Source organism: Amia ocellicauda, chromosome 14 (genome assembly GCF_036373705.1).
Source record: "Amia ocellicauda isolate fAmiCal2 chromosome 14, fAmiCal2.hap1, whole genome shotgun sequence".
Taxonomy (NCBI): domain Eukaryota; kingdom Metazoa; phylum Chordata; class Actinopteri; order Amiiformes; family Amiidae; genus Amia; species Amia ocellicauda.
The window spans coordinates 12280146-12298386 of NC_089863.1; the positions used below are offsets into that span (position 1 = coordinate 12280146).

The 18241-nt window shown below is 41.3% G+C and overlaps 1 protein-coding gene across 1 annotated transcript in view; it reads right to left on the reverse strand.

The window, feature by feature from the left end:
• Positions 1-61: 61 nt before the first annotated feature.
• pea15 (proliferation and apoptosis adaptor protein 15) overlaps positions 62-18241 on the reverse strand; it is a 40924-nt gene continuing 22744 nt past the window's right edge. The window contains exons 2-4 of the mRNA XM_066723064.1: positions 9201-9375; positions 8725-8880; positions 62-7916 (exon numbers count right to left, since the gene is read on the reverse strand). Of these exons, the coding sequence (XP_066579161.1) occupies positions 7852-7916; positions 8725-8880; positions 9201-9372 (393 nt within the window). The 5' untranslated portion in view covers positions 9373-9375 and the 3' untranslated portion in view covers positions 62-7851. The remainder of the gene's footprint in view (positions 7917-8724; positions 8881-9200; positions 9376-18241) is intronic.

Consider the following 18241-nt stretch of genomic DNA (forward strand, 5'->3'; position numbering starts at 1 on the left):
TTACATTTAAAATCATAGCTTTGATCTTCACACTCATGAAATAAAAAGGCAGCACAGCATGATAGGTTAGCAAATATATTTTAATATATATATAATATAATATTTATATTTATTTTAGCACAATGACAAAATGGCATTTTTTTAAGTTTAGTTTCATTGAATTCATGGAAAAAGCCACAACTGTACTTTTATTGTAATATACGGTTTCTTTTTTTGTGTTTCATTTAATCTTTGTTCCTTTTGTCACCGTCTTTGCAAAATAAATCTCTCTTTCAACAGGAAAAAATAAAATGACACCATAATAGAAAACAAAAAAACATTTCAACAAGCAGGGAAAACAAAAATTGTTTAAAACAAGGTCACATTCAAATAAAGGATAAAACAGATCAGCGCTCTGCACTTCAGATACCCTTCCTACGTCTCTGTCTGTACTAATGACCAACTACTTCAAGGCTTTTTCATGTAAAATGGAAAAGATGCACCGAAACAGGAAGTGACAGTGAGAACCAGCTGCCTATTAATTCGCTTCTCTTTCAAGAATACTTTACTAATGTAATATCAACACAATAACGGACAGCTTTATTTTCAATAGGCCGCTTCGATTTCTCTGTTCACAGTTTTGCTTTGTTTCAGTGAAGGACTTTTCCACTTTATTTTTATTTTTATACATATAGCAGGGGAGTGATTTAGTGACAGTCACCTGCATGTCCCCATTGCAAGCAAGTCCAGTTGTGTTGAAAATCAATTTAGTGTGAGAAATAGTGGGCCAGGCCAAAAATCTGTGGTTGTTAAAATATAATGTTCATTGGACAAAACTGGGAATTTGTACTTTTGCTTCTATATTGTTGAAACCTGGAAATGACCCTTAAAGCAATATAAACTCCGATTTCAAAAATACCCACTTGCCTCTATCTTCACCCATTTGTGTCAGCCAATGGATGACAGAACACCTCTGAACACTGTCAGTCTGGCGTTGTAAGCCAAGCGTCTTGCATGGTCTCAAACAATCCACAATCAAATACATGTCTCAGGCATGTTTGAAAATGGACACCTCACAAAATCACGTCCTCGGTTCAGCACTGTTGCTCTCAAACCCAATCCCATTTCTTGGTCCATGGCCACACCCATTCTCTTGATCCCCATCAACCAATCTCTAACCTCCTCAGCCTCCACCAGTTTTGTCTTGTGTCCCTCCTACTAGTTTCTGTCCAAGTCCAAGAGTTAGGACACCTGGCCAGGTTGTAGAGCAAAAACAAAAACAAATAAACTTGCCCAATTATTTATGCTGCTCTTCCTAAAACATGTACAATGATCTGGCTTCTCTAGGGTCTACACCTTGCAAGAATCCAGCATCAACATTTTGGTACGTGTGTGCAGTTTATGGGCTGACATCATACTGCTTTGTTGCTGCTATGTGGTGATGAGCCATTTTAAGTTTTTCTCCCCCCACCCCCCCTCTTCTCAAGCTCAAAACTACAGTATTAGCCACAACACCCTCCTCGAGGAAACTAAGACTTACAAATCCGGTCTTGATCAAAGCACTTCAAACCCAAGCAACAGGAAGCTGGTTTCTAGAGCCACATTACCACAGATTGAGCTGCAAACTTGCTCTCTCTATCTCCATACATAAAGATATGTATATATTTATAATACGTCTTATGCCTAATAAGCAGAATGAATTCAAGGGGAATACTTTTCTAACACTTTGCAACTTTTCTGACAGATTTAACATTTTGTTTGTTTTGCATCTTTCTAGTAAGATCAACAGCAATGTGCTGGAAATGAAGTCAGGGGCCTAATACATTTACTGTACATTGTACAACGTATTTTTCCCCTCACCATCCTCACTACATTGCATTATTATGAAGGACTTTAGCAGGATACTTTCCATGTCTTATATATTAACTAAAGCAAACTCTAGTATATTTCTAATATATAGATATATCTGTGCTGACTGAAAGAACTCCAATTTATACATTTATAAAAACTAGTAATTCATCCAATTAATTCCAGTTGGACATGGTGAGTATTTACCCTGATCATCATTTTTTTTTCTAACCATAACAAGGTATTGTTGCATTGTAGGCAGTGGTAGGCAACTACCTACTATAACCAAACACCATCATCTCGATAACAACGCAGATTCCACACACAGCTCCAAAAGATTAAATCGCTTTAGAAAGAGCACTGTTTACAATTTCACTGGCTTTCACCTTTAACATTTGTTAGAACAAGATGCACAATGATATATATTTGTTGGGACAAAACCTTTTCACTGCATTCCATTCCAGATTTTACATCTATGGGTTCTCAAGAGTTTTGCTAACTCTTGTCCCATTTCAGTGTTAATCTGCCCTGAACATTACATACTAAAAGCAGATTAGGGAGATTTGTAAATTATTCCCAACCCATTTGCACACACAGGCAAAACTGCATCAGGCCCTCGTTCCAATTCCTCCCATTTCCAAGCCATGACATTTCCACCATGACTTGCAAAAATGCAGTTGGCACTGAAATGGCCAACTTGTAATCGGCTTTGTAATGGGAACAGGACAAGGCCGCAACATTTGGCACCAGTAAACCAAACCAGTCCTCCCTGTGATGGGGGTGGGAAAATAAAAATCTGGATCACCACTCCAAAAATAGAAAGATTATTACATTACTTCACACTTTACCACTTCAGACCATATTAAAAGCACCTATACTTGAATTTGAACGACCTTTAATACTTAGCTTGGACTTCCCCATCAGATTTAAAAAGTGAAACTGAATATTGTTGGGCTTTTCACTGCTGGTTTGGAATTGGAACTGGTGCATTATGGGTGACAAAGTACATATAAAAATGTTAAATAAATCCTTCACAATCTGCTTTATCATTCAATACTCAACTCCAACCACACATTTTTCCTCCACTTTCAATTTCACTTGTTAATACCCCCTCCCCCCAACACACACACACAGTTAGTAAACATTTTCCATTACATTAAACCATATTTGCATTAAATAAATTAATCAATAACAAAATACACGGAAGTAAACCCACAATATTTATATACAACTTAATTATAAAAGAAAGGAAGGAAGAAAGAACCAAAGTAGGAAAGACAGTAAAAAAGAAAGAAGAGAGCTGCTCCTTACTAAAGAGATTTAGAAAAATGACGTAATGCCAGGTTGATTGACGTCCAGGGCTGTAGTAAAGTATGCCTTCAGTGAAGTCTGTAGCTGAACCTTATGCCAAGCAATAGTTATTTTGCATGCCCTAAATATGTATTTTTTAAATTTTTGAATTAAAAAATTAATTTTTCGAAAGTTAGCCTATTCACAAAACACATAACCAAGGTTTGCGAATGTGGACAAACGTTATAATTACTGCATAAGTACGGACTTCCAGTTTGCACGTTATAGACCACAAACTCAAAACTGAATATAAACCAAAACCCTCATTTCCGACACACAAAAGGGAAAAGTGTGTAAAGCACAGCCTCAATGGGAGTCAAGTGCCTGAATATCATACGTTTACTTCTTGCATGAAGATACAAATTGGTGGAATGGTTTTCGATTTTAGTTGATCGTGTTTAGAGGCCTGGTGCTTCATCCAATGAATTGGTGTCGAATGGGGTTCGGTTTACTGAAAGTTACACCTCCAAAGAGACAGGGATTTTGAAGGTACTGTTTAGTGCAGTTTCAATAGGCTGTGTTTGACATGATATCACAGTGCTTCAGGCTAACACACCCCCATAACACATAAGTGCTGAATCAGGTAAAAACAATAAATGTTGGCATAGTTTGAAATGTTGGGGGGGAGGGAGGGGAGCACTAGGAAGATGACACTCGTACCTGTATTGATAGATTTATTTATTTCTATTAATAATTGTTCCAACCTCAACTGGAGCAAAATCACAGGCGTTGAATGTGCACCAGATAGTAACTACACAGCAAGTGTCCAGAGAAGGAGCTGATGTTTTCAATCTATCCCAGTGACCCACAAAGACGCGATCACCCCAGTGTAGGTTTTTCTGGCCTTGACATTTATAAAACATGTTGGTGATGCATTGATAGTGATACAAAAACCAACAGTCTGGATCATGACTGACTTTTCCTTCACATGATCTTCACGGAAGAAAAAATCATGTTCCAACATCATCTCCTTGAATCTCACTCAACTATGACACACTTCTGACTATTTAACAGTTGTGATGTAACTAGAAATGGGGAATGACAAGCATGGTCCACTAAAGGACTGCTGAAGGAAAGAACAGCACAAGAACATCAGATGATGAACAGTATTGACCCTGTATCAAAAGCTGTGGATACTGAGCACGGTGCACAACACATCTAGTACTGGCCAGAATATTAGAAGGGATGGAATCAGAGACTGAAGACATACGGTCTACATGTCTGTCCACATGGCACCAGAAACAGGAATGTCTGGTGCTTGTGGAAGTAAAGGTGAGGTTAAACTTCTCTTTCTACCCATCTACTCACAAAGTATTCTACACGCTGCTGACGATCTTCACAGAAAAGTGAGAGAAAGAAAAAGGATCACCAAACATATTTAAAAACTAAATTAAAAACTAATAATGAAACCCTTTTCGGAACAAAATAATCTAGTGACAAAAATCTACATCTCAAGAACCTAGAAAGAAAACCACTTTCTCTATCCAGCTATCCAGACATTTCAGCATGCGAAAATACATTAACACCAAATGCCTAATTCTTCTGCACCTTATTATTACTCTTTAATGGAATTAAGACAATGTGTTTGTTGGTTTGGACAATACAAGATATTCTGAAGGATACATTCAGAATCCAGTCAGATTGCAGGTCATGATACTCATCTGCTGCCACCACCCTTTTGGGGGTTGTGGCTGAGGAGATATGTAGTCAATTAGTAGTAAAACAATTAAATAACTGTATATTTGAAAGGAAAACAACTTAATGAAACCTTCCAAATCTGCAGTGCTGAAATTCTGGAAATTTGCCCGGATGGCTCTAAGTGGTCACCCCCTTCAGGACATGGTGAACACTTCGTCACCAGTGAACACCGCAGCAGCAACACGTCATACAAAACGCCCGACAGACAGCAACCACAGCACAGCACACAAGACAATGGTGAGCTGAGAAGAAGCTGCTCTAGTCCGAGTAGCTGGAAAATGTGCAGGTAAGAATAATGTATAAGCAGATAAGATGATCAAGGCCAATAAGAAGATTGCAATGGGGTGCTCACTTGGCTCCTTAAATGCATTTTTTTTTAATTAAGAGAGGATTTACTTATTGCATTAAACAATAAGTAGTCTGTTTACCTGGTGCTGACTAGGCAGATAAATTCCAACCAAATGAAAAATTCAATATTATTCATTTCACCCAATACGTAACTGTGGCAATTTTGATTACAATAAGCAAATGAGTGCAAAATGAAGTGTAACTCAAGATTAATTGGTAAGTCATGACCTACACAATTCTGTCTTTTCTTTTTTCTGTTCATTTCAATGCCGTCTCACCAGGTCATGCACCCCTGCCTCACTACGCTTTGGAAACGTGGAGAAAAAGCAGCAACCGCTTCACTTTATATGGGGGCGACACTCGCGAGACTCCGAGTCACGGAAGAGGGGTGGCCAGTGGAGAACGGAAAGATATGTTAGACGTGTCAGTTAGTATTTTTTTTCTGATACTTTGCATAGAATTCTCTTGTATCGTTTGCGGTTCTCTACATTTTTTTTTATTTTATTCTTTATTTTTTTCAGTTTTTTCTTCACATTACACTGCTAAAGGCTTGGTCCTTGGCACATGGAGCAACAGTGGAAAGGGTGAAGAAGGTTAATTAAATTTTTTACCACATTAGCTAGCTGACTGATAGACGGACAGACTAACTGACAAGACACGGCACAGAGAAAGGAAATTAATCAAAAACACGCCCGGCCTCGCTGACAAATTTCAGGCCTTTGGCAGAATTTGTACACAGTGGTAAAATGGTAAAATCTCCCACAGGAAACGGGAGCAATTGCCAAGCTGACCGTTTTTTGCTAAGGTGAGGGGAGCTCTTAGGAGTGTCTTCATGAAGGGGCTCCGTAAAGACTCCATTTGCAGAACAAACTAAGGACAGTATTTCATATTTCTGTCAAGCGAACTACAACACTTCAAGAAACACTGTGCCGTGCAATTGAACAAAGGGCGACTTGTGAAAGTATATATATGTGTGTGTGTGTGTGTGTGTGTGTGTTTATTTATGTCTGCTAAGGCTTCAATTGGGTCATGGAAACCACAGTGATAGCGTGTTTATCATCAACAGTCTGGTTCTATAATTGTGTGCAATGGCTGGAATGATTCAAGTCCATGTCTGGCATTAGGAGATACCTACTCTCAAGAGATTGCCAAAACCTGTGTTCATGATCTATGTAATTGTATTGTCATCATATGCATTTACGTTATATTGGCTTTAACTGCGCCCTAACATTTGCTGCGCTATAACCACCTGTGATTTGGTTCTTGGTTTTAATATTTGATTAAAGATCTCCTACCAAATCATTTAAAAAGGCTTCCCCATGAAACCAGGAATTCAAGAACGTCATTGAAGTTTTACCTTCACAATGTCTCCCTTGCCCTTCCACATGTCTACCACTCCTGCCCCTCTTTCTAAAATATTCTGTTCAACACCTATTAGTTCTTTTCACTTATATATTTAATTAAATATCTGCTTTTAATTAACTTCTGAGCTTCTCAATCAACTGTAATTCTGGAATGGAATATTTAGTGGTTTCCAATACAAAGGGAAATAATCCCATATTTTACTTGTAATACTTTTTCACATATATATATATATATATATATATATATATATATATATATATATGCTACTCCAATACATAATTTATGGATATGTGGGTGCCAACTATTCCTGATAATTGACACTGTCATATTTATCCATCTCATGATAGTTGCACCATTTGTGGTTAGTGAATTAATCGCTGATCTGGCGAGTTTGCAACCCACCAAAAGGCATGTCTCGGTTTTCAGCAAAGCAAAAATCTCTTTAAAAAGTGTTAAATGTTTTCACGTTTTCATAGTTCAGTTGTTGCAAATTCATCACAATTTGATCCGCATTCAAATTTCTAAGTCTTAGGTCAGCTGCACCCCCCACAACACCCACCTCATTTGCACATCACAATACATATCAAATCAAACATACCGGGTCTGCAATATCAAGGCGAGGAACTACGATGGCCATATCACAACCGCTGCCACCCGGAGGACAACAGCCTCGCAGTGGTGGCTGGACGTTGTGTATGACGTTTCGTTTTTCCGGTAGGGGAGCACACTCGGGATACGGCGTCCGCGTATCACGCCAAGCACTGTAAACAACTCAAGAGCACATCACCATATATATCGGGAAGCATTCTGTATAGCGAGGGCTTAGAAACACTAAATGCAGACACAGATTTCACAGCCATCATGAAACAGGCAGTGCGCCACAATGTCAGTCCATCTCCAGATAAACATTTGTGGTCAAACTCTTTACAAACACAAAGACAGTGGATCTCTCAGTCTTACTACAGGGTGGGGTTTGTCACAGATACCAAGAGTCTCAGGATAAGGGCAATTCTCTCTCACACACAGAGAGGGACCACTATATAGAAGGAGCACCTCCCTGCATCTCTCTCTCTCTTTCTGTGTCTTCCTGCTCCGTGGAAAGTTGGGCGTCAGGCATCGTTGGACTTGATTGGCTGGTCAGTCGACTAGTTGGTAGGCTGTTAGTGCGTCTGTGTCATGTGTCAGTGGAGAGGGGTGGGCGATGGAGGGCAGGGGGTTGGGGAGAAGGAGGGGGTCGTGGTGCAAATGTCACCCACTTGAACCTCACACTTTCTTGGGGGGCGGGGCGAGCTTGATGATCTCTTCTTCCGAGGGTTGACGAATGATATCTGGGAAAGAGAAATGAGACGTTATAAACACAAATTTGTCTGGACCTTCAGCCTAGTCTGGACCTTCAGCATCCACACCCAAGGTCTGACGAGCCATCGCAACCCAAAGCCTGATGGTCCAACCCCCCACCCCCGATGGCCCACAAGAGGCCTCCTCCAGAGGGAAGAGCACAGCCAGCAGCTGATCTCCTTGCTGCTGTAATAACTATACTGCCTGGAGGGGAGGCAACCATTAGGCCTAGGCCCTAAGCTGTGGACCCCCAGAGATTCATTTTCTCCTACATGCCATCCATAGGAGTTTATTGTTTTTCTCTCCTCCGTGCCTAAATGGTTTATTTACTTAAATGTACACTCACTTTATTCTAGATCATGTAAAGTGTTTACAGGTCTATATTTTATTTCATTATATTGATGCATTTTATTTTACTGTACGTTTGTTGTATGTTTTCCAGTCTGTCAAGCGCTCTGCGGCTACCCTGCGAAGGGCGCTATACAAATAAAAATTGATTGAATTGATTGATAGTATGTAAAATATCAACTTTATTGTCAGATGCAACCACTGTCAATTTTGTGATATCCCGGCCTGCCCTTTACTACAGGAAGTGACCATGACACTGGCCATAAAAAAATGCAAGGTAATCTAGGAACAGTCAAACCAGAGCTGAGTCTCAAATATATATATATTTTTCTAAAGCAGAGTAAATATTTTTTTAAACTGATTCCATTACATAGACACCTATCTTGGACCATTTAGAAATCACTAAATCATGTTTCTTGTATACTGGGAGGAAGAGGAGTAGAGGAGAACCTTTGTATTTCTTGGCGGAGGGGATGCGCGTCAGCTTGGTGTCGATCTCGTCGTCCTCGGAGATCTTGAGCACGGTGGTCCGGTACTCGATCACGCGGGTGAGCAAGTCCGGGCGCCGCGAGATCTCAAAGATGTGCTCGATGTAGGACAGGTTGTCTGGGGGGGGAGAGCAGGAAAAATGTAGATCAATTCATTTCAAATCACCTATCCATCTGTTTTTATTAATATCTCTCCCCTACCCAGTTTCCCTTTTAAAATCATGTCGATCATTTGAAATCTATCAACACGGGAGAGGAAGAAAAAATAACCCCTTAGAATTGCTACCCCACCCATTATAAAGTGGAAATTAACTGTATGTAACATTAAGGGAATGCTTTCGGAACATTATGACATAAACTGAAGAGAAAATCCACACTCCTCCGAATGGTTTTGCTTTCGGAGAACCTCAAGTAGGTAACTAATGTATTCTCCCGCACCTTGCGCCAGTTTGTCATTTTTCTCCAGGTAGTTGAACCACTCTTTGGAGGAGGTGATCTGGCTGCTGTGGTCCTCGGGGATGTCCTCCTTGCAGGCACACTTCAGCTGTTTCAGGTCCTCCTTGGTGATGTTCTCAGACAGGTCGCTGAGCAGAGAGCTGTACTCTGACATGGTCTGACCAGCAGAGGGAGACAGAGAGAGAGAGAGAGGGAGAGAGAGAGAGAGAGAGAGAGAGAGAGAGAGAGAGGGAGAGAGAGAACAAATGATAAATGCTGTGCTGCAGGTGTACTGAAACTGATCTGCAAACTATTTAAGCAGTTTCCAGCAATAATAGGTGATCGGGTCCTTTTATGAGTTATACACCCACACACACCCTCGTTTTCCCTTTAAATCCAGGTTGTAAACGTCCAAGTTGAGTGGGAGAGTTTGCAGGACTCTGAATCTACCAGTAGAGGTCAGTCTTTCCAAATAAACAACTACGATATCTCCCCTATTCAGAAGAGGCTTTGTATTCACTGAATCCCTGTACAGAACGGAACAAAATATGCCCGTTTAATTCCGCAAGGATGGCCTTCATTCGTAATAACAATTTTTTTTTCCTGCTGGTTTACAATCAGCTCAATAAGGGATGTGGAAAACATGAACAGCATGATAACCAACCAATCCGAGTGTGTTTGTGTGTGTGTTTAACAATTTTCAAAACCAAATGGAACAAAGGTCATGAAATAAGCACTGAAACAACGATCCAGTATGGTGAGCCCAGCCCCACTTGACAGTTAAACACAGCGTTTGTAAGCATTTATAAATGCTGTTATTTTTGCTTTTCTGTATGCCTCTGACACGGGGTTTCTCCCCCTTCCCCGGCTGTCCTTCACTCTCACAATGCACAAGCGCTCTTTTGTTCGCTCCCTCTCCCAGTTCTCCCAGGCTGCTCCTCTCTCGCTGTCTGCCCGCTGTGTGCTGGGCACTGGGCACAGCCCGGCTGCTCTGGTCGGACTGCGTCTCCTGCCGTGACTGAACTGTAAATCTGGTGCAACTGTGACACCTCAAGCGGGGCCTAATACAGCATACTGACAAAATCCCTTTCCATTTTGAATTTTCCAAAGGGGGGGTACTTAATCACTTTAACATTTTAGTTCTGCACACCACCCCTATCAAACAGTAATGTATTTATCATTTGATGGAATTCAAATCAAATTAGTCTATAATGCATCGACCCGATACATTTATAGATACAGAAATATATAACAAACAGAACTCACTGTACTGATATGCACTTTTTACCTATTAGAACTTGGATGTATGACTTTATATTAACTGTACATTTTACCTATGCACTTCTGTAATTTTAAATTTGAATTGCTTGATTTGAAATTTTGTGCTGTATTACTGCACTTTTATATCGCTCTTGTAACCTGTAGGTTGCTCCTTAATAAGGGTGTCTGCCAGTAAATAAATTAATAATGATACCACAGTTTACGTCATGTAAGGAGCATTAACAATTCCAAAATGTTATTAAACACGCATTAGACCAATTTATTAACTTTTACAATTATTATCAATTACCGTGCAATAAGTAATTATGAAATTCACAATGATTGTAAATTACAATAAAAAACACGACTTGCATAACAAGCTCAGAGTGCAGTCAGAGGGAGTGACAGTAATTCAGAAAAGTGCAGTAGGCCTAAAGCATGAGGGCTGTCTTATACTTAGATAGAATAGTAGTCTAATGCAATCTAATGCATCTTTTTAACTGGGTGATTACTTGAATTTGAGCGCACTACATAACATTACTGATGCATTTTAAACCAAAACCTGAGTCATCTGAAAGTGCACCGAGATTGCTTTTACCACTAAGGGAGGGGTCTAATAAAAAACAGGAGGTAGCAGAGGAGACCTTGGACAAGAAACGAGAAATGCAAGGATGGAAATAATGCTCCCAAGTGCACCACAAGTTTCAGCCATCTCTGTGTTTGCACGAGCCAACACTGCCGGCTGGGTATTGTCCTCGCTGCTTACCTTGAATAACTTCTCATCGAGAGAGACAGAAGTGTAACATGACATTTAAAACATTTTCTGCTTCATCAGTACAGCTAGTGCCCTGAAACAGTAAATGCAACGAAGCTCTTTGCAATAGGACTCCCCGACACACCCCATTAACCCATAAAAAAAGAACAAACTTTTAAAAGGAAATTACAAATTATATAAATTACTGCTCATACCCGAGAAACTAGAACAACAAAACCTTCTATTAGTGCCATTAAGGAACGGTTAATGCAAGGGATACGGTGGTTCTTCTCTTCGTTTGCTGTTTAATATATGTAATTAAAGCCTGCTTCCCTGCACCAATTAATTCTCAGTAGGTGTGAAGAGAACATTCTAGAAGGCTTTTGCAGCACAGCTGGTATATGGAAGCAGCACAAGAACCAATGGCTTCTCTCTCAGTACAGTGCCAGTCTACAGAGGCCTGCGAACACACAGCCACCCGCCCACACATACATACATGCACACACGCTGCTTTCCAAGAATCTGGAAACAGCAACGTTCTGCTTCAGCAGCTACAGGCTACATAACAATATGTATGCATGTGTGTTTATGGTACATTCGAGAACACTGTATACACGGTTTCAATCCATTTGGGAAACCAAAACCGAGAAAGAACCTGCTATTCTCTGCGCGCTTATATTTTGTAGGAATTTTCTGCCATTTAAATCTATATTGAATCGTTCTACCCATCACTTATTTTTACATTTACATTTGTTTGTATTATCAAAGCAGATCGATCCTGAGGGATGTCCGACTAATTGATTTTTGCAATTTGCTCTTCAGTGTCATAGTGTCTTCACACCCAATTAAAGTCTCCTGAAGAGCCAACACTGTCTTCGTTGTGAGGACTGATGCCTCTGTGAATTGATCCACTAATCAACATACACTACGCTGGCTCTCTGGCATGAAGTGAATGGATTTATTGCCCTTTATCCCCATTTCTGTCTGCTTATTATGACTATTATGATTATAATTTGTTCTAATTTCCTTCGCAATCACAATAGTGGTATAGCTGCTTAAATTATACAGTTGTGTGGCTGGGGCACAACTTTATTATTTTATTCTTTCATTCATTCATTGATAGTAATAGAGGTCTTCATTAGGGTCTCCATTAAATAAATGGGAGACAAAAAAGAAGGATATGATTTGAAATTCAAGTATTGTTATCAAATCCAGCCCCCCCCAAAAAAAATGGTTGGAGGAAAAGTGAGTATAAAAGGGCGAGACAGAACAAAGAATTGGTGCGGTGACTAATATAATAATAACGCCCCGGCTACGAGAGCCTGTCTGTCACAACACAGAACAATGAACCCGGCTAAGTACTCCAAACGTTAACACCGGGGCTTTTTGCAAGGAAATTTGTCGCAGTTATCTCCTTTGCGCCGACCTTCCATCACCACCGCTTAGCTCCTTTCTGGACGGCCCATCCCAAATTGAAGTGTCAAGTCCCAGCGAAACTCTCTTTTGTGTAAAGCCCCCACAACACCCCACACACAGGCGTTCTGTAATGGATGGCTCTGGAAACCAACTGTCTTTCTCTCTCTCTATTGCAAGCCATTGTATGGGTCCAAAAAGTAATGGATGCTTTCTGTGTGAAGTGAGTGTGTTAGTGTGTGAGAGAGAGTGTATGTGTGAGTGTGTGCATATTTTCTTTATTTTAACACAGGTGTTTCACTTGGAATATGTTTATTTAAGAAAAAGCCTAATTTGATTTCCATTCTCCCTCCTATATAAGATCAATGTATTCATAATAACTGATAGATCAATAATTTCACATTTAAAATGGAACTGGATGCCCTGCGCAAAGTCTGGTTGCAATCGTACTGTACACGTGGCTTGGCAAAGACTCCTTGAAAAACACAGGAGAGGTTGCCATATGTTGCCCCCCACCTTCCCTGGAAAAGAAAGTACCAAATTCAACTAAAAGCTTCCAAATTCAGTAGATATCCATCTTTTTCAGATATGTTTTCTCCCCCTCTTCTTTATTGAGCAAACATTTCAGAGATGGCAAAAACATTAATAAAACAGAGGGAGAAAGACAGAGACCGAGACACGGAGATGACTCATAGGTCATGAATACTGCATCGCCATTCTTTTTCCAGGTCTTTCACAGAGGGAGGTGAATGGCTGGGACCTGCAGGTGCGAGGAGAGCGAATCCAGGCTGGCAGCTCCGTGGAGAAAGGGCAGGCGGGAGCGCCATTAAAGAGCCTCGCGGGCGCATCGGTGTGAGGCATATGGATTTTATGAGGCGGTTACATTCTTTCCATTCAAAAGTCTGCCGCCTTTTCAGCCACAGCTGGGCTTTATTTCATGAATAACAAATGACGTGGGGAAGTGCTGCTGTTTTGATGGGTACAGTGAATAGATAGATAAGAGATGGACTAACACTGTAGAAGCGACGGAAACCAGTCACTTTTTACCCACATATACAGAATACTTGATATTCAGGCGGAAAATAGACACATTCATGGATAGATGGAGAGAAGAGGTTTGTATTCGTGTATAAAACAGACAAGGTCAGACAGACAGACACCGTTGGATATAGAATGATAAACCAAGTATAGACAGAGAAGTTGGATATGGCTGATACCGATGTAAGGGGACAAAGAGAGTCAGATGGCGATGGGAAGATGAGCGACGATGACAGACAATCGCTCTTTAAAAATAGAAAATAAATCTTTGAGATGCACGCCACTGGAGCAGTGGGGTGAATGAAAAAGCTCATCAGAGAGAGAGAAATAATAAGTAACTGAGGAATCTAAACAAATGTTCGTTTCAGGCAAAATTGCTTGGTAATTGCGCACGACAGAATGCGGGTAACGATGATTAATTAAAGCTGGTTCAGGGCTATAGAGACAAGAGCTTCATTAGGGACCGATGCAAGATGATGCCGTGCTGGAATAGAGCAGTGACTTTGTGGGAACATGAAATGGTACACAGGTGTGTGTGGGGTTTGGGTGGGGGGCAGATATCTTTGCAGATGGAACGGATGTAAACCCTGCCCCACAACGAAAATCACAGTCCAAGTGCAAGACAAGTTTGTGTGACCTTGGAATGAGTTGAATTTGTTTGAGGTTTTAAAAAACAAACTTCTAGGGTTTCACGGTTACATTTTAACCAAAACATAAAGATACATTGAAAGCTTTAATATTTTTAATTAAAAATATGGCCTTTATTTTGATTGAAAAAAAATGAACTGCAGAAATTGGAAATGTAAGGCATGTAGCACGTGGTGATTGGTGTGAGCAGAAGAGGGTGAGAAAGGTTTCACTTAGCATGCAATAATCCACGGTCCTTTAACGCCGAGATCGATTTTGCACTCATCAAAAACTTGACTGGGTCCCTGGGAATCGGTATCTCCCGCAGCATTGTTTTTATTGCATTCTCGTTAACCTTGCTAATATTGGCACTGTAATTATTGTACTGTGAGTCCGCTTTCAGGCCCTATTGAGAGAGTTTTATTGGGGGGGGGTATCTCTCAACCACGGAACTAAAGAATGCCCCCCTCCCCCAAAACAAAACTCACCCCCCCAACCACCACCACACCCCCCCCTTTCTCTCTGAACACACAGCTGACATCGCCATGGAAACCAGTGCCTTTCCCTTTTCAGCCGAGAGACGGTTGCCTGGCAACAGAGGAGAGCTGGGGGGGGGGAAGGCATTGAGTGTAAGAAAAAATAATTGTGGAGAAAATGAAAAGTGATTGTGAGTTGTTGGATGAGGCGGTGGTGACGGTGGTGGTGGTTAATGCGTTACATTGCCTTTAACCCCTTCAACAACATGAAGCCGAGGAATAAACCTTTGGCCTCGCCTGGTCTGAGTTTTTCAACGCTCTAAAATTTTAAACTTTCAGACGCGAGAGAAAATAAAAATAAATTTCCAACAGGGGAGTTGTGTACAGGGAGGATTTGACAGGTGTTCCAGGCTGACGGCCCTTGCTAGGGGGTTCCACTTATGTATAATCCATGATCTTCCCTCTCCCAGGACGATGAATCACGGCAACTGCTCATTATGTATTCATATGATGCTCCGAACTAGGAAACAAGGTCTCCAGACACTTTAGAACCGCAAGTAGCAAAAACTTTTGGCACAAGCCTCCTCAAGCGGAAACATCTCCTATTTTTAGACGAAGGAAGGGGAGAAAGATCCTTTCCATTTACCTGCGGGCCGTGAACTCGTGAGTCGGAGCTACACGACCGTGAAGAGTGATGGATAGGGAGGTACGGAGGATGCTGGGCCTCAGTAAATCCTGCAAGGTATCAAGGGATACCACTAAGTTTGAGATGTGAGCAGAAGGAATTTCGAGGAGTTCAAGAATTGGAAAATATTAGGGAAAGAGGGGTGGGAGGGAGGAGGAGGTTGATACTGAATTTGACGGCATGGGGAGAATTGTGGCTGGAGTCTTAATTTTCGATCTCCAGTCTGAAAACACATGGACAGGCCTGGGAATTTCACTTAAAACTGTTTTGTTTTTCAACTGCTCACAGAGACCGAAAGAGACGGAGGGAAAAAGAGTGTGAGACAGAGCTGTGGTTAGTATTGATGCTAATTCACTGGGATCTTCCTGGAAATGGCTGGAAGAAGTTCAAAAGTTCTATACGCTGCTTGCAACAGACTTTGCAAAAAATGTGCCCCACTTAATAACACACTACCAAAGATGCACCACACAGAGGTTGCCTTTTGTGAAAAGGCACCCTGACCAGCCGTTACGGTGTTTTCGAACACACTGCGTCCTCTCAGACTGAATTTGTGCAGACAGTATATTAACACAATAAGGCGCCAAGCCACAAAGCACAGTCCCGCGGTTCTAGGCGAATATTTGTGAAAACCTGTCTCGGCACTGCCCTCCGCTCCAAATTCAGAGCCCTCTCCTCAATGATCTGGAATGGCAAATTAGGAGGCCTCTGAGAGGAGTGTCTTTCGCTGCGTTCGCAAACTGCCACTGCTGGGAAGAACGGCACAGCACTCTACCCATTTATCAAAAGGACTGCAGGCAGCTTCAAGGTCAAGGGTGGACCTAGACCTTTAACAACACATTACGAACGGCTGCCTTTTGTATCTTTGACAAAGGTCTTTGAAACATCAAAGCAGGTAGCTTAAATGTTTCTCCTTTGTTGAAGCCAAGATTGGTATGTGTTATCATTCTGAAACATAGTCCTACAGGCAAGGTATTACTGAAAAGAAATGCTCAAGCCCCACTTTGCTCCTAGCCACTGTGCCTTTACGTCTGGAGAAACGGAGGCTGCTGCCCTGCCGCCACACAAGCGGCATCAGGGAAAGGGTTAAATTTCCTCTTTCCCAGCGCCGAATGTCAATGCCGGGCAAAAGCCGAAATGCCGCCGTTATCGGTAACCATGGCAATGCAGGAACGGTGATTAGAGCGAAAGAATCTCTCTGACAGGGAGTTTAAGGAAAAAAAAAAAACCTTTCCCACTGTGCTCTGTCTCTCTTTCTCTCTCTCTCTGTACAAGAGAATTATCATATAGGCTGGAAAACACATACATGGACTTCATTAAAAGAAGACATTATTTAGCATTCTGGTTGGGATGGGTTTCCTAGTCTAGCATGTAGACAATTGGGATTCCAAACTGAAATAATCATAATACTACTATTAGTACTACTTCCACAAATAATAACCATCATCATAATAATGCATGCAAACTTTCAAAAACCATCAGGTCAAATTACCCTTTTCTATACATACTATATTTGCAACCTTATTTGTGTTGACAAATGTATTACATAGAGCATCATCAGATAGATTTTAAAACCATGCGTTGGCAATTGACAAAGTGCTATCACACAGGTTTGTTTATGTTATGGTTTCAATTATTTAATTTTACATGCCGGTTTCTAAACAGTTTTAACACGTCTCCAATCTGGGCGACACAACACTAAAAGTCGGCCTCATCTGATAATCTTCTACACAGAGATGACATCAGCAAAAGGCTTTGATTTAAACCTGAAAATTGCTCCCCTACCACCCCACTCCCCAAGCAGCATGGTGACAATATTATCCAGCCATGTAAAGCACAGTTATCTTCCAATTCCATGTAAATCCAGACAGCATCAGCAGACGAGCATTAAGCTCAATAAATGACGTGCTGGGAGGTGAAAGGGGGCAGCAATGTAACTTGGATGACAGTGCCAGAAAACAGCACGCAAGCACTGTTCCTTTGGCTTAGCTGAATGAATGGAGCTCACTGTGCAGACATGGGACTTGCCTTTTCCCCCTAACCTCCATTCTGAAACAGGTTTGCCAACATGATCGTGATCAGAGTTTTAGATTCATGCTGCACTTCCCCCCCCTCCCCCAAACTATTTTATGACCACTTTTTATCCTCCCCATCGCTGGTTCTCCAAATTGCCAGCATCCGTAATGGTTAAGGTGATCTTCTGAATGACAACAGCTGCACTGACATGACTCACCCAGCTTTAAAAAAAACAAAAAGCACTCCGGTTTGCAATCAACCCTGCCATTATAAGTAAAAATCAGCACCCTTCTCTCTTCCTCCATCTACTTCCATCAGACCCCTCCTGCTCTCTCATTCAGCCATGCAATCTGTTGACTAAATGGCACTTTTGTTGAAAGTACTGGAAATCAATGCCAGGCTGTGGAAATGAGCTTAAATGCAAGAAGCCTGACAAGCACAAGAATGAATGAAAGGCTTTCCGGCTTGTTTTGCACAAGGAGTTTTTGGTAACAGGGTAACCACCTCGAGAATCGTCTTCCAAACCTCGAATGATCAATAATGCAGTAAAATAACACCTACTGGCCCAGTGTAGAGGGCTACAGCTCCGAAGTGAGCATTTTGGTGTTCTACTGGGGTCATGCTTTGGATCCACTGTGACTGAGTCTTTGGTACAACCGGGTGCTTATTTCTAGCAAATATTGACCCAAGCCATAACGAGTTGACTAGCCCTTAATCCAGCAATGTGATAGAACAGAATGCTTGCTCTTAGACCAGCACATGCCTAACATTACACCTG